General features: G+C 39.7%; 1 protein-coding gene across 1 annotated transcript in view; it reads right to left on the minus strand.

Moving 5' to 3' along the window:
- The window catches only part of MTA1 (metastasis associated 1), a 94,223-nt gene that overhangs the window by 50,170 nt on the left and 17,785 nt on the right, over positions 1-26,268 (minus strand). Inside the window, 4 exon segments of the mRNA XM_009892890.1 lie at positions 4,426-4,489; positions 4,669-4,795; positions 13,645-13,738; positions 16,110-16,177. Coding sequence (XP_009891192.1) covers positions 4,426-4,489; positions 4,669-4,795; positions 13,645-13,738; positions 16,110-16,177 — 353 coding nt within the window.

The raw sequence follows: 26,268 nt of genomic DNA on the forward strand, positions 1-26,268 counted from the left end.
TGGGACAAAACCAGCATTCTGTTTCAAGCCCTGTTCATCCTCATGAAGAGGTGGCAAGGGAAAAGAGAGTTCCCCAATCTGTCATACAAGGCCGAAAAAGGAAGAAGTTTCTCCATTAACATGGCACAAATTCTGTGGGTGAGGGCTTCAAAGGCATATACTACTTCTGTTCCCCAGCCCTGTGCTTTACACATATTTATCCAAGACCTATGTGATAGAGGTAAGGTCTCCCATGTTTTCTTCACATGTATAATGCATCCAACATTCACTTACAGAATTTAAGAGTGTTAAACATGGTAGCTCTATATTTTCTCTCCAACTTTAATAAAAATCAGCATTTTTCTGGGAAGAGATCAAAATCTATGGAAGGGAGGAAAAAAGCCAGAAAAGAGCCAAGCAAGCCAGCCAAACCTGCTTTGTTATCCGAGAAAGCTACTGCACAAGAAGTTATCACCTAGGCAGCACAGCACAAAAGACAAGACAGGAATTCACACTGATCTCCTCCAGCAGCAAACATGTCATTTCCCCACCATGAAAGCATGAACTCCAAGGGCAGGAACAACTTCGTATTAAGTCATGATAACAGCATAGAAGTCATAGCTAACGCTTGGCAAAATGCTGTTCTAACACCCAGCCAAGCTAACTGGAAGGGGTGTCTGTGCTTGGGTTTGGGGTGGGGGGATTTGGTTGCATCCTAAATGAATGACATTTTTGACAGAATTGATTCCTACTCCCACAGGCACCAGGGTCAATTTACATCAGCCCACTGACAGAAGGGAGCTTCAGAGTAGATGAAAACTCATTTATATTATAGCTGTGTATAGAAATCTGGGTCTCTTGCTCCCTGACATACAGAAAGTTTGAGACACTATAGTATTTTGAGGATGTACCGTTGCATAAATAAAATGGAGAAAAAGCTTTTGTCTCACAAGCTTCCGTGTTATAAATTAGTGAGTGTTTTATTTGTTCCAGCTCCAAAACACTTAACCGTAGCACAAAGCATATGCAGTGCAACATTAATGCTTTTCAGGCACACTGCCCAGCAAATATGCAAACCAAACATGGTAGTGTAACAACACACTGGGCCCCAAGGAAGGCCAATTCTACAGGTGATTTCTTAACACAGTCTTTATTGGCCAGGGAAAGTCATTCATTGTGGAATGGTTTTCTCCCATGGTATTTGACTTTAGATGCCCTATTGCTTCTCTTCGGTTGATTATCACTATGAATTTTCTCTACAAAATAAACCCCATCCTTCTCTACCAGTCTCAGCTCATCTTTTTATGTCTTGTCCAGTTTTGTCTTGAATCAAGCAGGTTCAGTGAAAGAATTAAAAGCCTCTGGGCTCTTCTCCCCAACTAGAGCCTCCTCAACAGAGAAAAGATGAAAGTTTAAGGGCCTCAAGTGTGAACACAAGACAGACTGTAATCCTCAGAGGTAACACAATACCACTACCATCTTCCCCCCCAGAAGCATGAAATTCAGCTCATGCATACTGAATGGGATTTCTGAAAACATTAATAAATGTCAGTTTAGCATCAATGCAAACTAAAGTCTAAGTAACAACGCAGATCCTTGTATACTCTAAAGTGCGTGTGAATTCCTGATCACCACTACATGATAAGAACAATTTTTCAGAAAGGTTACACAAGAAGAGTGATGTTCACAACAAAATAAGAAGGCTCTTCAAAATCCTCCATGCTCATTTTAGCTGTCAAAACTGTATGCCGAGTTTGCAGCAGTGAAGAAAAAGAAGGGTTTTCTCTTTTAATTTCAGATCACAGAAAACACCCAACATGTTTGGAAAAATTAAAATGACCTGCCAAGAGTTAAAATTAAACCATGACTTTCTGCTTCTCTAAAGTGTTATGCAGACACATATGCTCAGAGCTTCCCTACCCAAGCCCCTAAGCTACCCGTAGCAATAGCCAAGAACCAAAGCCACTAAGAAACTGCAGAAGAACCGTAAAAAGAAAACGGGCTCAAAGTGAAAGTACAGTACAGAAACAGTGGTTAGTTCATTACAGCTTGCAAACTTACTTTAAGTCAGTTAGGGTGAAGGGGGGAATATATAGCGTTTTATTTTAGGGGGGTACCAAAATGTACCAAAATGCCAGATATCTACCCAGCAGGCAAAATTCACACAAGCCTCTGCATATATCCTAGCAGAGCAGTAAAAGAGATGGTACATATGAAAGAGTTTCCTGCAGCATAGGAAAAGATAATGCTTTTGCCAAAACTGGCTATCTCCTTCTCTTGCTCTCCCTGGAAATTCAGTATCTACATGAAATTCAGGTTGCTTTTTTTCCTTTTTCCTCCTATTCCTCACTCCTGCTACAAAGACAATTTTGCCAGGCACAATAAAAATGCCAATCCCTTCAGCCTGCTCTTCAAATGTAATGGAGCAATCTTCCTGAGGAAGATGACACAGAGAGGGTAGAAGGAGGAAAACAGAGATAACACAAATGTAATTTTGCTATGCTTACTATGTCCTTAAAATTTCTGTCTGGATGTTTAACCTTCTTCATGGTAGACTTGGGCTGAAAACCTACTTTTAGTGGTCACAACATACAATAAATCAAATAATTGAATCCCTACAACTGTGTAGGCTTTATTGACAGAAGCCATATTAAAAACAAAACCAAAACATTTTAAAAGCAAAGAACGGATTAAGAACAGGTGGTGGGGAGGAAAAGAAACAGTTCAAAACAATACCATCCAGTGCTAGGAATTCACCAGGCAACATCTATCTCCTTTTCTTAATCTCTTTACCCTCCACCCAAGCACATTTGTGTTCCTGAGCTTTTAATTTCTTTACCATCTGTCCAAGTTAGTTTGCACCACAGCAATATACCATGCTAAGTGACAGGACACATTCAGGGAACTCTCTCATTCTGTGAAATCTCTAAGTTCCTGCTCAGTTTTAAAAATAACCCACATCATTCATCTCGCATTTTGAGAGTTCGAAAGGATGAAAAAAAGAAATCTCTTTCTATTCCTGCATCTGCAACTGAGCAATTGCATGATTAGAGGAAGCCAGCTCCCTTCTTTTTCCAACGTACCTACCTGTAACATTAGTGATATTAAAAACGTGTTGGGAGCAATCGAGAACCAATACTACTTAAAAGTTGGGTACTAGCAAATCTAAAATAGTTTCAGTTTGATTAACTTTTGCTTTCAAATTAGCATATCCCAGGCTGCTAGCTGGTAACAAGCATTTCTGAATACAACAGCCCTTGTTTGATGCGCTGCCATTTGGCAGTACTGAGCAGACTCGACATGTTTTTGGTTTCACATTCCAAAGAGAAACCCAACTATTTAATCCCTGCGCTTTGTTTAAAATTCTCTTAAACTAGAGTATCAGATTAAAATTAATCTTATGCTTAAATAAATACTAAAGAAAGCTTAAAAAAAAAAAATTAAAAAGAAATCTTAACTATGAGATGGACTACAGAATGCTCCTCACAAAAAATGACCTGTGTTCTCCTTGTTTCCTAAATGACTGTTACCCTACTGTTTTTAATTACAAGATTTCTTCTCCTGCACAACAATTTAATGTTTTCAAATGCAAATATAATGCTTGCAGATGTGTTTAAATAATAATATACTGAAATTGTTTGCTAATCTCCTAAAGTAAAGCTCCCAGATTGTCAAATTCCAAGACTGTCTAAGCCAGCTGGCAGCCAGAGGTCTAGCCACAATTAAAGGTATAAAAATATATTTAAAAGAATTGCAATTCTTAAAATCCCCGGATACCTAAAAAGTAAAACCCAAGATTTGTATCCCGAATAGTGATTAACAGTGCAACACAATTCAGTTTCAAGTGTTCAGTTTGAGGTACCTTTAAATAGCCAGAGTGTGAAAATTTCTGCAGGACTCAGAAGTTAACTGACAAGTAGATTTTCAAGGATGTAAATGTCTGTGCTGGCATATGAAGACTACAGGTAAACAACAGTGAACAGAGAACCCAAAAAACAGGGAACTAAGCTCCTCAGAAATCTGAGGTGAGATTAAGCTTAAACCATGTTAACATAAATCTGTAAGATCTCAGGATAAAGCAAATATATAGAAATAGAGTTTGTTGGCTTGCTCTCTCTTCACATTTACTCCATCTCCCACCTTGTCTTGTTTGGGGCATGAGGTTTGAACTGCCAGGCAGATGAGGAACTAGGGCTCTCTTTACAGAAGGAGAGGCAGCTTACTGTCACAAGGATGAAAACAGCAGCTCTGGCTTCTAAATCCATGAAGTTTTACATCAGAATGAAAATGGTTTGGAGCTTAAAGCTTCCCACTGTCAATGCCCGTACAGTACGTGTACAAATGAAAGAACCACCTTCTTTTTAGAAATCTTGTGAAAAGCCACCAATCCTAAATTGTGCCAGAAGAAACTGCTCAAGCTTGACAATTCACAAAATGGGTTCATACCTCCCGTTCCAGATATGATTTAAGGGATTCTGTCTCATTTAACAGAGTAACGCTGCATTTGCCTCTAAAAAAAGAAAAACACATTTTATGAAAAAACATCTTAAATGCTCATGTGATTCACAAGATGGTATTACTGAAGTTGTACACAGAATTTAATCTTACATTGAAGAATGTTAGGAGAATAATAATGCCATTTGGTGGGGTTTTTTTTAATAAAAAGCACTGGAAGAAAATAGTCATTACCTAATGTGCGTGGCTGGCAGAGATTCCAGCTGTCGTGAGAGAAACAACTCACGATGTCGTAGCTGATGCTTCTGTTTCTCAGGTAAATCAACCATTTCTGGATTTTCCATCTCTTCTTCCATTTCTCCTAGTTATAAAGAGACAAAATTGATCATCTAGAACAGTACAAGTATTGATTCCGAGCCATTCAGGATGAGCTGCTCCAAAATCTTTGCTAAATAATACGCATTATTTAGATGAAATCTAGCTTCATCTGAATCCTCATATTTCAGCCAACTGAACAATTAGATAATTAGTATAGATCCTTTTAATGATGCCTGTGAAGTATTGTTATTTATTCACCACTGGGATCAAAGCATTCCAGGTACACACAGGTCATGCTGGCTCACCAAGCTGAAAAGTCACACAAATCTGCTACCAACAGACAAATTCGGAAGAGAGCTGCCCATGGAGACCATCACCGCACTGCTAGCTGACGCACAACAAACAAGGCAGAAAAAGCAAAGTCTTTCCTCTTCGCCAGGCATCAGTTATCCTAGACCCTACTCTTCCTTCAGGATGTCACAGACTGTCCCACCCCAACTTCAACAGCTTTTGCAGGAAATGTCCACTGAAAAGGTTAGTTTATTTATTTAGTGTATTTTAGTCTCTTCACCCCAACCACAGCCAATAGATTATAGTCACAAGACTAACTGGAATGTAACCAAGTGCCTAAGGCCAGTCTTGTAACCAGTCCTATCCTACCACACCACACCCATTCGACTGTCGGCAATACTGCTGCTTTATTCTGCAGGCAGGCTCCACCATCTCTGGCTTTGAGCTATCCAATCTACATTCAACCAGTTTTTAAATGAATGCCAAAGTAAATATATGAAATCACATCCACACCGATACGCAACTGATCCAAAACATCTCTAGGCAGCCCTCTCATAAGAGATAAATCACTTGTATGTTTTGTGTTCATTGTCAAGTTTCCTGTCAATTACACAAGATAAAGCTGTAAAAGGCAAAATACTCCAAAAGGCACTGCAAACCTTCTCCATGATGAAGGACTGTGAAAGAAAACATCAGACTTCTTCCTTCCCTAAGAAATTAAGGCAGTTACTGTATTTTCCATAACCACTAGTAAAGTTTCCCAGACTATAGTAGAATGAGCTATAAAGTCTCATACATGAATAGTAAAACTCTAATTTTACAGCAGCAGTACCCTCAAAGAGCAGACTTACGCCTGCAGCTTAATTCAACACTTGTTGCAAGAAATATTCCTAGTCAGAAACAGATACAGGCAGTTTTGATTTACATACCCCTTAAGATTAGTTAACTGTAATCCTCATAGATACCCCCAAAATAAAGCAAACAGAAAGGAGAGCGCTCCATTTTATAAAACACTTAAAATCGTTTTAAATAGGCCACCATTATGCCAAAGGGGGTGACAAAAAATTATGTACCCTTCAGGTTCCCAACAATTTATCACTGTTTTATTGTTCTGGAAAGAGACCTATGGTTTATATGACCCTCAGGTAAGCTGCTCCAGCAAGGAAGGAAAAAAAATAGTAGTATAATTAAACCAGACTGCAACATACAATAGCTCTTATACCACATGAGCTGTTAAGCATACAGCGGCATGCACTTAAATTTTAATATTTTCCTAGGAACTAGAACACCAAATTTACATTTGTGCCACAGTTTCATGGTTCTGCAATTTATTTACTGAAGTGGATTCTGTTTTAGCTGAAAATTAATATTGTGGCTGCCGACCTACACTATAAATATACCAGCAGCAACCCACAAACAAGGCAGCGAGTTCCAAACTAGCCTGACTAAAAACTCAAGGATGCACAAATGAAAAGGCATTCATGCCTGCACTTACAACAGTTTTTGGAGAATGAGTAGTGCACTGTGTAATGCAGGAAAAATACTATAAGGAGCAACCTAAAATACTTAATATCTTCGGTGTATTTAATAGCATAGTGCTTTTAAAAATTAATTTAAAAAAAAAATTATTAACCACTATGCGCCAATCAAATCTACAAACAAAATGAAACCACCCAGCACAACCAAGCTAATCTCAGGAACCACATCCCTTCAGCTAGGCTCATCTTCCAACTAGTTTATTTATGTGCCTAGCTTCTGTAACAAAATAAGGAAGGCAGGAAGCACGTATTTTCTTCGTATGGCAGCTCTGCTATGCACAGCCTTTCAAAATAAAAAGGCTTTTTGTTTGTTTGGTTGGTTGGTTTTTTTTAAAGACAGACATTTCTACAGGTAACAAACAACTTCCCCGATCACCAGCCTTAGAATTGTCAGAGTTCCTGAAGACAGAAGGAGGGAATATTCCAAGAAATAACAAACAAATCTACACAAGCATCTTCCCTCGTTTTCCACAGCCATGATTTAGTACTGAAGAGAATGAACCTGGCAAATGCATTCGGAACCAAGAGAAGAAGAAGAGAATACAGGGCTGGATCCAGCACAGGAACCTGTTTGTCTCCCTGAAGTCATCCAAAAGTGGCTTTGACAAAAACTGTAACTAATACCACCTCACTGCCTCTGCGCAGACAGCAGAGGCTTAAGTCAGACTGTAAACCCCAACAGGGGCTGGCCCAGCCTCAGGTTCCAGGGCAAGCCTGACACATCTGCGCTTCATCCTCCTGTAGCTCAAACACTCAAAACTCTAAGTAAAGCAGACTGCATCCTTGAGAATGGTGGCCCCTGAGAAATAAAGACCGTAGTCTGAAAGAAAAAAACAAAACAAAACAACCCTAAAAGGCCAAACCCCATGGTTTTAGATATATACAAAATCTTTTCAGAAAGACTTGCCTGCATTTATGACAGTACTGCAGAATAAGTGGTATGGGAATACAGTAGGTGCAGTACATTGGGACTTCAATGCTCTCATAAAGCCTTACTTCAAAATTAATCTCTCTGCTTGATAGATGTGCTCATGCAGATTTAAAACTAAACATTTAGTCTTAATACAAACAGCAATATATCAGCTATGCAGAAGTAGCCAGTGGAATGCTGCAAGGAGCGTATTAGATTAAGTATTATTTGATATTTGATGACAGAATCATTAATAGCACATTAACAAAGCTCGAAGACGACTTATACTGGGAATAAGGATTGGACACAAACAGCAAGACTCATGTGAAAGCTAACATATATGGGGAAAAGTAATTAGAAAGAGTAAACTTTGAGTTGGCAGGAGAAACCCATGAGGAAGTAATTGTAATTTAAAATGACTGGGTGTGTGAGATGTGAAATTAAACATCAATATTTGCTAGACACTAAAAAGAATAGCAATTTGCTATAGATCAGATAGGGCTCTCTACAACATCGGGGTAGAAAGCACGAGCCCTTTCTCTGCATTCTGGGTGCCATATAAGTAGCTACATGGCAAAATTCAGAAATGCACAAAGCGAACGAGATGCAGAAATTAGGTTAGAGAGCACACTAGGATATCCAGCCAGCTTGGGAGACAGTCTGCAGTAACAGAAGAATTAGAAGTCATAGAATGGTTTGGGTTGGAAGGGGCCCTTAAAGGTCATCTAGTCCAACCCCCCCTGCCATAAGTAGCGACATCTTTAACTAGATCAGGTTGCTCAGAGCCCCGTCCAACCTGACCTGGTATGTTTCCAGAGATGGGGCATCTACCACCTCTCTTGGCAACTCATTCCAGTGTTTCACCACCCTTCTTGTAAAAAATTTCTTCCTTATATCTAGTCTGAATCTACTCTCTTTTAGTTTAAAGCCATTACCCCTTGTCCTATCGCTACAGGCCCTATTAAAGAGTGTCCCCATCGTTCTTATAAGCCCCATTTAAGTACTGAAAGGCTGCTACAAGGTCTGCCTGGAGCCTTTTCTTCTCCAGGCTGAACAACCCCAAGTCTCTCAGCCTGTCCTCATAAGAGAGGTGTTCCATCCCTCTGATCGTTTTTGGGGCCCTCCTCTGGACCCCCTCCAACAGGTCCATGTCCTTCCTGAACTGAGGACCCCATAGCTGGACACAGTACTCCAGGTGGGGTCTCACCAGAGTGGAGTAAAGGAGCAGAATCACTTCCCTCGACCTGCTGGCCACACTTCTTTTGATGCAGCCCAGGATATGGTTGGCCTTCTGGGCTGCTAGCACACATTGCTGGCTCATGTCCAGCTTTTCATCCACCAGTACCCCCAATTCCTTCTTGGCAGGGCTGCTCTCAATCCTTTCATCCCCCAGCCTGTATTGTTACCGGCGGTTGCCGCGACCCAGGTGCAGGACCCTGCACTTGGCTTTGTTGAACCTCATGTGGTTCACAGGGGACCACTTCTCAAGCTTGTCCAAGTCCCTCTGGATGGCATCCTGTCCCTCAGGTGTGTCAACTATTATTACTAATTAGTTAGCATGGTATCACTAACAACAAAATGTAAAGGGAAAGGAAAAAAATGCGGTCAAAACATTGGGAAATGCAGTAAAGCCAGTGCTATTGACCTGTACAACAGCTCCTTCAGTAGTGTTGGAAGCTTAAACTCTTGGTACCTTAAAAGCTCAACTAAGCAGCTTGGAAGGACACGATAGAAGCATTGCATTTGAAGAAATTAACAATACAACACCACATTCCTTCTCCCAGGTTAGTTTCAAATAGTCTATATTAAGCTTCAGCCTTATTAATTTTCTCTTTACTAAAAACCAGCTATTGATTCATAGCCATAGCAAATATGGTGAAGGTTTTAAGAAATAGAAATCCTTATACCTGGACACCTCAGAAGGAGTTTGCCACATTATCAAGACATCCCATTACGATCCCATCCAAAACTTCTTGCGATCATCTTTTGCAGCCATGGCCACAGGGCAGACAGACACTATTTTGGACACTTAGCATATCTTTCCTCATTACACCACCTCCAGAACAGAAAAATCAGTTTCCTCCTCTCAGTAACAACAGAGCCAAAAGTGTCATTAGTGGATTAATGAATTTGACTCCTCTTAAATCTGCATGTGTGTTGTTGGGAGAAAAATGGAGAAGAGGAATAAAATGGAAGGAAGAAATAAATAAAAATAAAAAGAATTCATTTGTAAAGCTATTGTGAAACTGCATTTAGACTTGTGTTATCTAAAAATTAAAAAAAAAAACCACAACAAAACAAAACCCAAACAAACTTAATAGACCACCCACCCGTTTAGGCACATAAGTCTTATGCAACTCATGGACTGAGTGAGTAATGACACCTCACCGCTGCAAGACATTTATTTTTAGAAGCTTTGGCACTTATAAAACCACGCTGCCATGTGTGCCTGGCACCCAAACATCAGCTGCTGAAAACTCACCATAAACCTGCCAAACTGGCTGGCACTAACTAGTCAGTTCTCCAACCACTACCAACTTGTCGCTCATTGTTTTACAAATGAGGATAAACATTTTGAATGAAGCAAAACCTGCGGCCATAAGAGAGATCACAAGTCTCTGGAGATGGTTGGGGGTGGATCGTTAGAAGGGAGGATAGGAGGCTGCGGCTGCTGGAAATATTTACTTAATTATACAAGACACTATATATACAGAAGATATATAGTCGCAGCATCCAATAGTAGCTTGACGAGTAAATTATCTTTCTCACTTCTTTTCTATCAAGTTCTGTCTGCAATCTTGTTTGCATACAATATGCTATATTAAACCACTACAAAGTCTCTGGGCAAGAACATGAAATAGTCTCCTACTGGTGAAGCAGGTTCATTTCAGAAACAGGTGGAGAAATTCCCAAGAATAATTTGTGAGGTGATTAAAGAGGCTTATGAATAAAAAGTGCTAACAACGTATGGAAGCTATTATAAGGCTGAAAGATTTATAGGACAGCCCAGACAAGCTTTATATCATATGATAAAAATAGTAAGATCACAGATCAAATCCAAAAATCAGGTTGCATACATCAGGTACTAATTTACAGTCACCAACTACAGAATAAGGTGCTTCCAACTCATTTCTCTTTTATAAAGAGTTATGAGAAAAGACACCATATCTCAGACTTGTCTGTTTCAGGTATCTGATGGATTATACAAGCTAAGCATGGGGTTTTTTATACATTTTTCTTAAACTTTGCAACATTCATTTCACAATCACATTTTTCCTTCATTTATTGGAAGAGAAAAAATATTACAAAATATACATTTTTTTTTTCCATTCATGTTCTGGCCATGTCTTCCCATTATTTGGCGCTCCCACTGCATTGATCTCAACAGTAGGTCTAAAATAAAGGCATCTTATACAGAAGACACTGTGAATCCAGAAATGTCTGCAGTCAGAAAGCTCCATTAATCAGCTGAACAAAGGCAGTTAAAAGATCAGCGATGCAGATACGTACATCTACTGCAAATGCATCAAAATGAGGCAACAGGAGACTTTATGGAAATGAACTCAAAGTCAGTGACAGTATTGAGTATCTGTACTAGAATCTTAACATCCACAAAATTTAATTTCACTATATCATGTAGGGTGTAGATATTTTTTTCAGAGCAAAGAACTAAAGGCTGTCCAAAAGCTTAATTTTACTCTCTTCTCCCTTCTTAAGAGGAACGGAAGCCACGCAACAGCACATCTATCTAAATAAATGAAAGTCATTTAGTAGCGATTTTATTCTGCACCAGAAAGAAACATACTGGAAAAAAATGTTAGTTACTAATGAAATTTACACTAAGAGACAGCCTTAGTTTTCTCTGGTGGCTCTATTAATAGGATTGTGCTATAGAAGAATTTTCCTGTCTTTCAAACACATATGAAAACAAACAATGAATTATTTGTTTGCATTAGAAAACAAAAAATCTTAAGTTTCTTATCACAAAAAGAAATCAGCCTTTGCAGGTTCAAAGAGCATTTATATGGGTTCAAATATTTTTAATTTTCAGCCTCAGACATGGTTCCTTTGAATCATTCGTACCTGCTTCCTTTGCTAAATCTAGTGAAATGAAACACAGATGAAGGAATCAATAGTCATGTTGTTTATGGTGAAGCTATTAAGCTTCAGTATTTTTGGATAAAATGAGTACTGCTGCACTGAAGAGATATCAAAAAAGCTTTGCCTGCTGCCACAATTCTGCAACACAGCCAAATCTCATCTCAATGCCACATGACTTTTTTTCCAAGATATAGTTGCAATGGAGGGACTTATTTGGACTTGAATCTACAATAGAAAATATTCAAATTTATCAATAAGGGGCTAGTTTTGCTGCATGTTTTCCCCAATGGCACTAAGAACACTACAAGACATTATATTCATTGTTAAAACTGAGTATTTGATTTAATCAATCCCTATGCAGTACAGCTATGTAGAACTGTATCACATATACATCATAGTCTATTCATATTTACACCAAGAAGTACATTAAAAGACAGTGATGCTTGGCAGCTAAATCATCATTTTGACATGTCCAGATCCGATTGCTTCTTTTTCATTTATGTATGTGCCTACAGGAAAGCCTTGAATTGCAAGGATAGATATGGCTGTCCATGCTTTTTGCTGAATTTTAAGCAATCCTAACAGCAACATCTCACATACTTAATTGTTTACAAGTAAAAACAGTTTAGTAACTCCACCTCCCTACTCTTTTTCTCCCTTTCAACATGTCTGTTTTGCTAACGGTCTGTTTTGTTAGTACTGTATCCATCACCTTGCGATGATGGGAGGAGAGGGATGCTGAACTGGCAGAGGAAGGTGTAATGAACCTAAATCTAATCCTCACTGGCAACTAGGAGGGAGCCAAACAGGCTGGAAGCACCCCAGATAAAGCGCCCAATGCCATGGAATATGTTGCACTATTTCTCCCCTGGACATGGATACTCCGCTTGAGAGCTAGGTTGCCCACCACTCACCCACTTCTGAGTTTAGAATACTCAGACCTACAGCAGCTTCTCAGCTATTTTGCCTACTTTTTTTTTTATTGAAACTATCTGAACTTTTTTGCAGTATCTTGCCTCACAGGTTTAGAAAGGCAAACATCTAATCTATACTGACACTAAATTATTTTTTTTTCATGTACTTTTTAGAATTTTAAAACTGTTTCTATAATTTAAAGAGAATTGTAACACTAATTTTTTTGTTTAGAAATAAGTTTCCATCTCTACTCAGCCAGGTATCTCACATGCCTCTGACCTCCTAGGCAGACGAGTACATGCCAATATAAGTTAACACAACACTCTAAAATAATAATAATCAAGAAATTATCTATGCAATGCATACATGCAATGGAGAACAAAGTAAGGTAGCATGAACAACCCCCTGAATTTTATAATAGTTAAACTTCATGTTTATTTTTTAAATTAGAAAGTACAATGCTAAAAAAAAAAGTTACAGTTTTCAAGCCTCCTCTCAGCCTAGACATTATGTTTCTCCTAACACAAGGATCTTTAGTATTTAAAATAGTGACAGGATGTCCTCAAATTCAGTGCTTTTAAGACGTATTTACTGAGCATGTTCAGACAAAAGTTATGTTACTACAAAAAACATTACTAATATTGAAATTGAAAGAGAATTCCTGTTAGCCAAGTTTCAAGCTGGCCATGTTTCAATTCGGTTTCCAATGACCAGACTATTTGATTTACTCATAAAGAAAGTTTGAGGGTTTTTTTTTTTTTAAATCTGTTAACCAAACCGAATAATTCATGAGAAGTAATATGAGACAAGGAGAATACTTCCTCTCATCCCAAAAATTAAGAAATTCACTTCTATGAAGTAGTAAGATGCCTTAACTCAGACCTAGCTGAAAACTTCTGTCCTGTCCCTACCATGATAACCAAACCATACACCAAATGAGGTTTTAAAAGGTTTAAGGGGTGAGCAAGAGAAAAAGAGAGAGAAAAGTCAGACAAACAAGTAACACAATTTGCTGAAGATGAGTACAGGAAAAGGACATCTAAAAATAGTAATATTGATACTTGTAACTGCAATATCAAAGTTCTATCCAAGTTTAGCAATTTTGTGTAGAAGCAATCTGAACACAAACAAGCTTACTTGCATGTTTGTCTGCCAATACAATAAGTGTACTTGATATGTCTCTTCTTCTGTAGAAACATACCACCTTTGCTTCAACATTTCCATTGGCAGTCTGAAACAGGAAAAAAACAAAACAACTGAGTAGAAATCAAGAACTGAACTGTATGCATCCAACTTGAAAAAATCATAAATAATTTGGAATTTTGCACAAGCGCTACAGAGCATCACCTTTTAGCACCCTCCAGTTGCACACATGTTAGATAACACACAAACTCCATTGCGATCCATTCCAGGGTAGTGAAAGAGTTTGGCCCTTTCCTTCTATTTCTGCAGGATCACAATTTTTAGCAGTTACAGATGTTTCAAGGGGTGAGAAAAAAAAAAAAAAATCACCTTACCTGCAGTTAGAACATTTAACAAGCCACTATGCTACTTTTCAAGAGATGCCTACATTTAGTAGAATTCAAAAGCATCTTTAAAATCCTAATAATAACTGTGAAATACAACAAACAACAGAATTCAGGATTAGGCTGCTGTCCAAACTCTGTAGGACAGTAGGAAAGCAAGAAAGAACCCAGCCATTATTACTTTCACAAAAGAAATCACAAAGTTTTCTTTCTCGAGCACTGGTGAGCTGAACAACCACCAACACAAAAAAAATAATTCCAAAAGGAGAACCAAGGAAGGTGCACCAGGCATTAAACTCTACACCAGTGACAACACACAAAACCCTCTGATTTTTTGAAAGGTTTGAGATGTTTTTTCCCTTAAAACTCTTAAAATGAGATAGGTGATCAATCACTTGTAGGATGGCACCTGCAAAATTGTGAAACTGGCTTTATACAAACTCTAAGGGAAATATACCTACTGGTTTGTAACAGCCCCAGCCAATCTAATGTCACTGAAATAAACAAACAAATAATGAAAATGTAACTTAAAAGAGATGTATCCTACTACTGAAGAGTCCTTGAAAACCAGAATAATGGCACACAGTTTAAGAAACCAGAAGACTAAGATCCAAATTAAAAAAAAAAAAATGGTAGCGGACCAGCAATCTGTCCACAAGGAAACAAAATAAATACTGATATACATGCTTGTTGCTAAGATGTGACTGGAGGGAAAGTTCAATCTTTTATAATACCAGTTTTCCTAACACAAAGGAAAAAAAAAATCAGACGATAAATACATGCACAAATATTCCCCCTTGCAACCTGCCAGTTTTTGGTACAGAGCCAGCAGAATTTCTATCCTTCTCTGTTAAATAATTCAGAACTTTTAAATTTTGAGGAACTAAAATACAAAGGCAGGAGCCATCTTGTTAAAACACAGCTACAATGTAGAATTATTTATTTAATTTAACTGTCCAGGCTTCATTTACACTTCGTGAAAGAAAGCAGCACAAGATATATGATTCATTTCAACCTGAAAGACTCATTCCAAAGACTAGGTCAGAGAAATTGGGGAGGGAAAATGAAGAGGGAAAAGAAAAGTAGGGGGAAAACCAGCTCGCTTTCCTGGAAAGTGATCAACAAATCTGCAGCCTGTAACTGATGCAATACAGCTATTGATATTTCATGGCTATGGATCCACTGCCCACTGGGAACATTTTGAGAACTCACTGTTGTTTCATTAATGGAAGAGAGATAAAGCGTTTCTGCAAAAGACCTCCACTAAAAAGAAGGGGTTACAAGGATGTCCTAGCCTTCAGATTCTTGATTTGTCATTACATTGATCAATTTTCTCTTCCAAGTAACTGTTTTAGAAAGACATGTTTTTCCATCACTGGTGACTAAAGAAAAAGACCTACTTTTAGTCAGTTAATTTAAATTCAAATCCAAACCAGCGATGTTACATTCCTTCTGTTTGGGCTGCAATTGTACACGCTGGTATTAAACCCGAGAACATGACATGTTTAGGACACAGCTAATGGCTTCAGAACGGTCTTCCCTCCTCAACTAGGTAAAATTTCAGCATCGAGGACTTCAGCTGGCTTCCCACATACAAGCTGTCATGCCTCCCTTTTAGATCCAATGAAAGGGAAATTTGGCAGATGAAATAATACACTGGCCCAAAGGACAATCAGCAAAGTCTGAGGAAGCAGGTAATAGCTCCAAACCTTCCTGTTGAACAAGAGTCTCCCCAAGAAAGATCAAATTACAAAGCTCTCCATCCTCTAAGCAAACTGTTATATTATCTTCATATTGCATGATCCTGGCACGGAATTTAAGAATTGCAGAAACCTCCTGCCCTACAGGTGGGCACAATCACCTTCAGAATGACCTACCATTGACACTCTCTGTCCTTTCATACCAACTGAGAACGATCTAGCAGGTCTGAAAGCATTCAAAAAAAATTACCAGAACAAAAGTATTTTTAAGCTTTTAATTACCAGAGAACTGCTAAAGAATTGTTTTGATTTTAATCAAATCAAACAGATCATAAATGAAATTAACTTTAAAGACTTGATGGAAAGATTTGTTTACCTTATTGAGCTCTTCTATTCTTCGTATCAAATATGGGTTACTTGAAGAATTTTCAAAGTAGACATAATCTGACAAAAAGAAAAAAGACTCTTTAAAATATGAACTGCTAAAAAATCGAATCAAAGCCTCACATGTATACCTGCTAGGGACACCATACCAAATTCATTTATTGGCACAAGCAGTATTTCAAATGTTCTTACTAAATCCAGGATTTTAAGCAAGGAAATACAAAATCCATGCCAGTATAAGGAACATATACAAATACAATCTGAAGGCAATAAACTCGGGGGAGGGGGGGAGAAGGAGCTCTACTGCCAGCCTGGAAAGCAAAGCATGTCATCTTTCTTCTCTCTCTGATCAGATTATTTCCACTTTGATCACACTGAGGACTGTTACTTGCTACCTCTTCTTATCAAAATCCAGCCACTTCTCACCAGCAATATGTGATCCTTCCTCTTCCCCTCCAGCTCAGCTTACAGCAGTGCCCATTTACTTAGAATACCAATAGTTTCATTCTGTCTTTCTCTCTTATCTTTTTCTCTACTTCCTGGTCTTTTACGCCTATATTATCCTAGAATACCCTCAACAAAACTCCATATAGTTAAGCCAAACAGGTCAGTAATACTCCTATTTTCAAGCAGGATAAACATCTTAAATTACAGGAAGAAAATGAGTTCTTTACCCAAGGCAGCGGATCCAAAAAAAACAGAGAGGCATCAAGGAGTGCCGTATAAATTATTTAGTATTACTGAGCTCCAAGCTTGAAAACTCCTTTTTAGAAATAAGGAAACAGAAGCTCAAGAGTCCTGAATGGATTCGGACTTTATCTCCCAATACTCCAGAAGCCAAAGTGAGCCTTAAGTGAGGCACAGAGGCCTGAATTCACCTCCCAGGCCGAAGTCACCCACCCTGGGGGGCTGACCTTGCATACAGATCTAACAGATTCCTTCCAAGACTATCTACTAAATTTAAGACCGTTTCCCTCCCGATTTCCCAGCTCATTGGTGTTTGGAGACAAACGCCCATAGCCCCTGGGCACGACTCAGGTAACCTTCTGCAATGCGGACATTAGCATGGTGCTCCAAGGATGAATGGGCGTTTAGCGGTGGTAGCCCTTTGTAAATAAGCTGTTAGCCACAAGCTCCCTGAAACGCTCTTTAAAAGGGCAGTCGGGATCAGAGATGCTGTCACCTCCCCCCCAGCCCAGAGGAAGGAAGGGACCCCCCAAGGGCCCCCTGAAGAGCTGCAGCATGAGAGTTAATGATTCTCCTCTTACCTCTCGGGTGGCTGGGGAGACACCAGAGCATTCATTCACCCAGCACGTCCTACAGCAGCCCTTCCAATTCCCCGTGTAACACTACTCAAGCTCCAAACACCGATTTTTTTTTTTTTCGGACTACCGCTTACAGCTCACGTTATCCGGAGGCTTCCCTGGAGTCAACAGGCCAAGCTACTTGCTGCGTGAAACGCAAGAGCAAAGCGGCGACTGCCTGGGCAAACGACCCAGCAGAAACTGCAGCTTGCCAATTGACCTGCCAACAACTCAGGTGCCCTCATGTCCCTTCAACAGGGCTGGGCTGCCTTGGGAGAACAGTCACAAGTCAAGAATCCCAGGGGTTACAATCCCAAGAGTGACAAAAGTTTTCCCAAGGTCTTGTCTTCCCAAAAAAAATGTGTCATATGAGTTGCAAAGACACCTTGACAATGAAGTCTCCACACGGTCTTGGTTGAAGTGATGAGTGACAAGGTTGCAATGCCAATACTTAAACAGTGCGCATCTTGGGTTACCTAACCATACGTAGTGTAACCTGGGCTAATAAAGCATAGAAATACTACACCCAATTTTTTATATTTTTATGTGTTCTGTGCTCCAGACTTCTCAGATTGATCATCATCTATCTTCACACATGCTAACATGCATCTGAACAACTCCAAAACTTTCTTCCTGACTGCAAGAGTCAGTTCCTCTTAAAAGTCACTTCCCTGCAGGCTTGACACTGGAGAATGATCTCATCTAAGGAATTCAGATTAGACATCTGTTTTGTAGAAAAAGAAAGGTCCCAGAAATAGTTAAAATCCTAAATTTTCACTCCGAAGCACCCACTCTGTGCAGCACACCAAAATGGGAAACAACAGGCTCAACATTACTATGACCAACTCTATCAGAAGTCACAAAACCAAACAGATATTTGGCAGCTTCAGCAATAACAACTGCTGACTGAAATAACAATGACAGGCATCAAGTAATTTACAGACCAGCAGAGTAAAGAGAAATCTCTTCTCCCACAGCAGAACCACCCATGCCCTACAAGGGCACTGCAATGGAGAACATGGAAGCTTGGAGGTGCCTCCAAGCTCACCAGCTGCCTCTTACCTCAAGGCTCCACCACCTGAAGAAAGGACAAGTTCTTTCCCCCTACCCCTCTCATTACTCCTAAGACAACCAGCTACCCCTCACTCAGGTACTTTTAGCTGAGGCCAACGCAAAAATCTTACCTTTGTGAACACTGTGACAGAAAATAAAAAAAGAAAACTAGAACAAATGTCAATCTCTGTCTTGAAAATATAACCTTGTCTTTAATTCCACAGGTTTCAGGTGACTGTTACAAATGTTCATAGTTCACATCATTTTTCTAACAGCTTTTTTGTGTACACATATATGCATATATTCTCACAGACATGTTTTCTACCTCCAGTGAACATTAACTTCTTTTTTCATGTCACTACAGTTTATTGATTGTAAAATCTGGCATGGATTTAAAGCAAGTTTATCACAGATGACTAGTTTACCAAAGAATAGCTCATGGTGATATCCAACAGTTTTGAATAAGAAAACCCCTAAAACATTGTTTTGCTCAGCAGCAGGAACATCCCCAAACCCACACTCCGTGATCAGCAACTGCAAACGAACCTCACACAAAACAGCCAACTGCATGCTGCTGGCAGAAAGGCAGAACTGAAGCTGTCCCATGGGATTCTTCAAGAGCTGACACATGACACAGTATAGAGGTGCATACTCAGACCAGTGCTTGATGACTTCATCATGTCACAAATGCACAGCCCAGTACATCTCATCCATGTTTTAGACTAATCCCACAACTATGTTAATCATTTCACCAGTAGCTATGCAACTAATTGAGACCTATTTCCCATAACTCAAATTACCTGGAAAAGGGTTTCTTCCTCTCTGCAAGGAATGCAGAGCACACTGCAAATCAAATAAACCAGAGTGTGAACAGATCAGAAAGGGGTAATTTCCATTTTTTTCAGAGAGTTTTTTAATACTTTAACTTAAATTAAAATGCTGTCCTGCACAGAGAAAAGCTTGAGTTATTTGCTGTTCCACAAGTACAACAAGGAAATCTTAAGTTCAACAAACCGCTCTCCAAACCAACACTTTAGCAGGTGAGAGCACTCTACAGGCAACAAAACCCATGAAGGCTGGTTTCCTGCAGACCAGGTTCAAAGGAGGTACAGCACCATGCTCCATTGACCCCTACACTCCAAAACACCTCATTTCCCCCTTGAGCAGCACTTCCCCTTCATCTGCAGCTTCCTCCCATGCCGTGGAAGTGCATCCTTCTCATACTGCCTATCCAACTAATGCTATTCCCAGTTTGCTTTCAGGACAGTAGCTACAAATGCAGACACGCACACACATCAAAAAACATAAAGCCTCTACAGGCTCCCAACACTCCAGTTGTCAATGGGGAGACATCCTAGATGTACACAACTGCCAGAGTCTCTGTGCCCTGGGCTGAAAGAGAGGACGGGGAAAGAGACAAAATTAACAAACCTCTAAACAACAGGAAGATATGCGTCTCAGCTCCTACCACAGAACAGGAAGGAAAGAGTACACTAAACCAAAAAAAAATAAAGTCTAGGGACAGAAAAGTAGACCCTGATAGCAAGCAAAAGGAATCAGACTCTTCAAACATAACAGACTGTCTATCCTTGCTAATTTATTGGTTTTCCTACTTACAGAACTGAAAAAAAGGACTAGCCTATCCACTCTGCACCCCACAAGTCCTGCACGTCTCCTTACCCACAGCACTCGCCATAAACACATCCCTTACCACAGACCCGCCTCAACTAAGGTTGGAGACTCAATCCCATGCCTTCACAACAGCTTGCAGCTTAAATTCACAAGACTGCAATTAATCAGTCATGCATTCACATCACGATCATAATTAACAGCATCACTCACACACATTATGGAATTCCCTGTGACCAGGCTAAAGCAATGGCTAAGGAGCGTGGCAATACCACAAGCCACTAAGGACCGTCATGTATATCACCACCTTCTGACGCAAACTCAGGATTTATTTCTTCCTCTTGCCTGTACTGTTATAGAGCAGAAGTACCCACATATGTGAATCTACCCAAGAAGAGCCTTTCCATCCTGTAACGTTTTTTTTTTCCTGAAGCTGAGAACATACACAACTTACTAGAGAGCTATACGATATTACACAGGTACTGAACTGCTATAACACACAGAGACAAGCATACTCACAACAGTACAGCAGCTAAAATTACTAGAATGACAGCCTACAGACCAAAGAATATGGAAGTTTTCCACAAAGACAGTAAAATAATTGTTTTCTATTAGCAATAAACATAATGGACTTTCTTTTTGCTCTCATATGCTTTTAAGACACTACTGCAAAATAGCTTCCCCCTCTGCTGTCTTCATGTCAGCTGTTGATTAAGTCTGCATCGGTCCACTGAAAAGAAAATCAGGAGGGGGTACTGCAAAAGAAAGAACACACATTGTCTAGAGGTCATATATTTATAAGATTAGACATGTCTGAGCTACCTAATAACCTTATGGGCTTTTAGGTGATCAAGTTGCAAAAATGCCCAGAAGTATTTTTATCCTTCCCAACTTAAATTTGCCTTTCAAGCTACAAGCACTTTCTGAGGACCGACCTCGCTGAATGCTCCCTACCTTACCTCCCAAAAGTCTCTTACACACTGTGTACTGCACTAGCCTACAGACCTACTTAGGACATGAGGGAGGCTGAAGCCTTCCTTTGCCCACACTCACTACCACTGTTGGCTACAATGGGCATTTCCAGACATGTGATAAAGAAGTAACTTCACAGTTGCAAATATTTCCTCTGCCCAATCCACAAAGCTACTGCCCTGAATTAAAGATGAGCGTCAAGAGAGTGCGTAAACTTATGATGACCTGCTTACTTTACGACTTATCTTATGGGAAATATATGTCTCCTCATATTCTGGGTTTCCAATTCAATTTTGGACCAGTTTCTTTCAGTAAGCTCCAGTTTTCAAATTATTCAGCAGCTTGGTACTGAAACCGTCAATCATTTTACGTCTCGGATAATACAATCCCTCCTGGTCTATGTTCTTGTGAAAGAGGAGGCTGGAAAGGCTAATGCTGCTTTCAGCCTATAAGTCAAGCAATCTCACCTGGCAGAGCCCAGGTTCCCTTGCCTTCTGGCTGCTCAAAAAACAGCATCAATGATAGCAGCTGTCACCTGATAAAACGTTTGGTTACAGAACATACAGAGTTTCAACACAGAAAGCCTTACCAGCACAATATTTTCATTACCAGAAAAGCAAAACTTTCTGTTTCTGTAAGAATTATGAGGTCCAATACACCTAGCAGCATACGTGAACCAGGTATTTACAATTAATGTCTTTCACAGATCGACAAAGGCATTAAAGATATGCTGTCAGCACAAGTTCAGTTCGTATTTACTGGACAGCAGTATTTGTGGCTACTGGATGCACAGGATACGGGCTGCCTCGTCCTTAGCTTGCTGCGCTATGGGCAACACCACTACTGCCATCCAACTCCCTAGAAAAAAAGGAGTGAAAATAGAGCAACAACCCAAGCACACAAGCATCCGAAATACCTATAGTCATTTCGTGAGGGGCATGGCAAAAGCAAGCACCATCTCCTGCAGAAATCTCCACTCCGTACAGTTAACAGGAAACCATCACTGAATTTACTACGGATAGTTTGAGGTATCCCAGTTAAATCAAGTTAACTTTGCTCTTGTGAGCACAGTGACCAAGTCAAAAGGCTTATGAGGATAGAGATCAAAACAAATAACCCTTGACTGAAATCTTTAACCAAGATACACATCTCAAAAGGGACTATGCTTGTGAGAAGAATCCACTGCTCACACAACATGCTCCCAAGATTAGCTGCCTGATCTCAATGAAAAGGCTTAGCCACAAGAAAACGGAAAAATTACCTAAGCAACAAGTTCTCACTGCTAAAGCAGAAAGCCCGGTTTTCACCAACGGATCAAGATTAACACACCACTGCACCACTTCCTTAAGGCCAAAGCCTGCAGGAAACTTCCCAGATATAAATTAGCAACGATAGCTCAACTCAATGTGTGCACGTCCATCCAGAACAGTGACTACCCTGTCTCTAAACACACAATGAAAACAGTCCCAAGTTGGGTAAAAACAGACAAGACCTCCTTCAGCAAGGAAGGCTGCCATCTTCAAGAGCTACCAGTCACAGAACCCAGCAGGCTCTGGCAATCAATCAAATGTTTTAGGTCACCATCACATCTACAGACGTTGCAAACTCGGTTCAACGAGGGTGGGATGGCTTTACGCACAAGCAAAGCGATCCACAGTCAAATTCTCCTGATGTACTTGCAGCTTCTTAGACTGGAGCCAGACAAGTCTCTTAAAGGAACTGTTTCAGCCCTACCCTTCCCTTTACGATTTCCTCCTTCAGCCTAGCAGTTAATAGTCTTCACTTGGGACTTTCTATAGCATGACTCCTCTGCTTGCTCCCATAGCTTTCCAGGTTCAGTAGGTGTTGAGAGGTGGCCTATGTAGGGAGTTATATGAGCGCAGTCCCTCCAAAATAGCAGTTGTGTCTAGTTAGTTACACACTGAAATTATATGTACAGAAAAACTTAATTTACAATGCTGTTTTGTAATTACGTAAATTATTTTTTTTTCTCCTACAAAACCACCCTTACAATGGGAAGTTGCTTCTACCCTCCTGCAGGGTGTGCAGACAGCATAACAAGGGTGGCTGTACAATCCTGAGCCTATAGGGATGTACCAGGAAGACATCATCCTAGATATTGAAAAGCAAATACATCATCCTAACACCCATGTGCCAAGCACTTTAGTGGTAAGCAAGCATAGAGATTCTCTAGATTCTATCAGCTTGTATAATATACTGTAAAACCTCTTAAAAAATGAATTTATAGATGTACATATACGAGGATATGCAGTATGTTCAGCTCAACTTCCCCTTTCCACCCCTTCTCCAAGAAAAACATGACTTGAAAGAACCCTAGAGCTGTAAAGAGAAGAGTCCGGATACGTGCAAGGAAAGGACAACTCAGCTACATTTAATAAACTAAAGCCGCTATAACGACAATCAAAATCCAAGCATGCATCTCCACACATACACATGCATAAGCACCGCTCAAGACTGCTTTGTACTAAAGGAAGTTCAGCCTCACATATCCAAAACGCATGGCAGAAGTCCATGTTCTCAGTCTCATACCAGCTTCTACTCTTATTTTCAATAATAAAACATAGAACAAGACACCATTCTGGCCCCCAGCAGTGAGAAGGAAAAAAAAAGCGGCAGACCAAGCTGCTGAATAATTTGAAAACTGGGGTTTACCGAAAGAAACTGGCCCAAAACTGAATTGGAAATCCAGCGTATGAGGAGGCATATATTTCCCATAAGGTAAGTGAAAAAATACACAAGTAAGAAACCCGTGTAATTTTTGCTAAGTCCCTATGAAGCATGCACCTGTACGAAAACAGGTAGAAGCTGATAATCAGTGCAAATGTCAGTACCTTACTTTAACATACTTTAATATCATACTTTAACCCAGAGTCAGCATACTTGTAAGAAACAGGTAGTTGGTTTTCTTGAGTTTGTTAATTGATCCCTTTTTCTAATGACTACACTCTTATTTCTAAAGTTGAGTTGCCCTGGAGAACATGATCAAAGCCATGAACATCAAGAAGCAGGAATAGGCTTTTATTATCTCACCTTAAAAATTCCCAAACTGTAAAACACTCAAGAAACAAGGATTATCTACACATTCATGTGGTACACAAAATGTTTATATTATATTTTCTTTCAAATGTGCAGAACTTGTATCTAGAAGGGAACAGCCAAAATAACTTTGCTTTTTTGAGATGAAACCCACATATCAGTTTTCCCGACTTGCCTCGAAAATCCAGGTTTAATATTCCTCAAGCTGTAATCCTAAAGTAGAAGCAATTCATAGCAAGGTCCATGTAACAGGACTATGGATTATACACAGACCTATAAAAAAACCTGATACAAGCTTTCATCAGTGCAAGCTCTTCTCACGTACTAAGAGATACTACAAAAAAAACCCTAACAAATATACGCAAAACCAAGCCTATGAAGGACCTGTAATGGTTATGAACAGAAACTCAAATATCTACCACACAGAACTCTACTCAAGCTCAGAAATATTCTCTTTTGGGAGGCAAAAAAAAAAAAAAAAACAACCCACAACATATAAGTTAATGACACTCAACTTGCTTGGAAAAACTGATGGTTGCCTGATCCAGTTTAAACTCTGAAACATTAAGGGATTTGGAACTTCCCAAAGGTCTTCTGTTCTTTGTTTTCTATTATGTCAAAGGGGGGAAGAAAAATTCCTGTCCACCTACCTCATATCATTTTTTTGCCTGATTCTTAGTGAAACAAGGTTTATGCAACTCCATTATCCATGCAGTAGTTCTTCCCTATTAACTCCTGAACCCTTTGTCTGATTTCAAACATTTCACAGAGGGACAGAAGTCTCAAAGATAATTAAGTTCTGATCACTGTTCCCTATCTTGAAAACAGAGATATTAAAACTACAAGAGAAAGTGAGAAAGGCAAGACAGACAATCAGAGATATGAAATGGTTCCCGTTTCAGAAACAATTAATAGACTAGGTTTTAAAGCAAGTCACTGGAGATTCCGCAGCATTTGGGGGAATTATCAAAAATGCTTGCTTTCTTATGCACCTCGCAACACCTCTATTGTCAGTGCTGTTCCAGGCAGGTCCTGGGCTCAATTATCTTCTGATCTGATTCATTATGACCGAGTGAGTTCCCAAAAGTTTACCCTCTCTGCCAGGGAAGGTGGCAGGTATTCTGCCTAGCAGCAATCTAGAGACTCGAGATACCAGCTCTGGACAAGGCACAGAGTTCATACATACAGTACCTTTCCCAGTAAAGGTGCAAAATTACAAAGGAGTGGGAGCAGAAGAAAGGGAAGAACCACCTCACAGAAGAAAGAACACAAATTTTAGATCAAGTCAACATCCTTGTTTCTGTTCCTCACAGCACTGTTGGCTGTTTTCAGTTGCAAATGATCTGTGGAAAAACCCAAAGGACAGCAATCTGCTGGTACTTGTGAAAAAGAGGTTATAGGTGTCAGCTGTACTTCGTGGGTCACTCTTCTTAGATAAGAACTATGCCACACTGAAGTAACTGCTACTAGGGATGACAGCTTAAAGGTTAGGTAAGGAGACTGTGTACAAACAAGACTTGAAAAGAGAGTTTGTGAGAATCCTGGAAATAAAATTAAGCTTCCGAAGTACTACCCTGAGGATAAAGAAGCAATTCTGCTACTAGAAATCAATTATATGGCACTACAAGGAAACCCATTTTAATTAATGCACTCCCAATATCCCAGCTATAACTGAGGCACATCTGCATGTGGCCCTGACCCTGTAGGTTCACTAAGTCACCACACTCCAGCTTCCTGCAGGACAAGAATACACTAAATATTCCTGGAGAACCATTTCTTTATTCTCTGCTTTACCTGAGATATCTAAGCATGATTTGAAGTGCTCTGGACACAATGCCTGTTCTGCCTTACCTCTTCTGCCACTTCAGTTCCCAAGGATGTAGCTATACAACGTTTTCTGCAGCAGCAAAGTTGTAAGCCTACGTAATTTCAGCTGCTCCAGTACAACTCTTTGTAGGGCAATACCATGAACCAGCTCAGGGAAACAGTCCAGGCTTTAAAAAAAATAAAAACCTTTCCCCAAAGGTGGGTTGTAACAGAAGACCAGGATGGTCTAATTTACAGAAGAGCCAGAGAAATATTTGAGCAGATGGAGAAACTAGTAAGAAGAGAACTCCTTAAATCATGGGGGAGTAT

The sequence above is a fragment of the Charadrius vociferus genome, unplaced genomic scaffold (assembly GCF_000708025.1).
Source record: "Charadrius vociferus isolate BGI_N301 unplaced genomic scaffold, ASM70802v2 scaffold39, whole genome shotgun sequence".
Lineage (NCBI taxonomy): Eukaryota > Metazoa > Chordata > Aves > Charadriiformes > Charadriidae > Charadrius > Charadrius vociferus.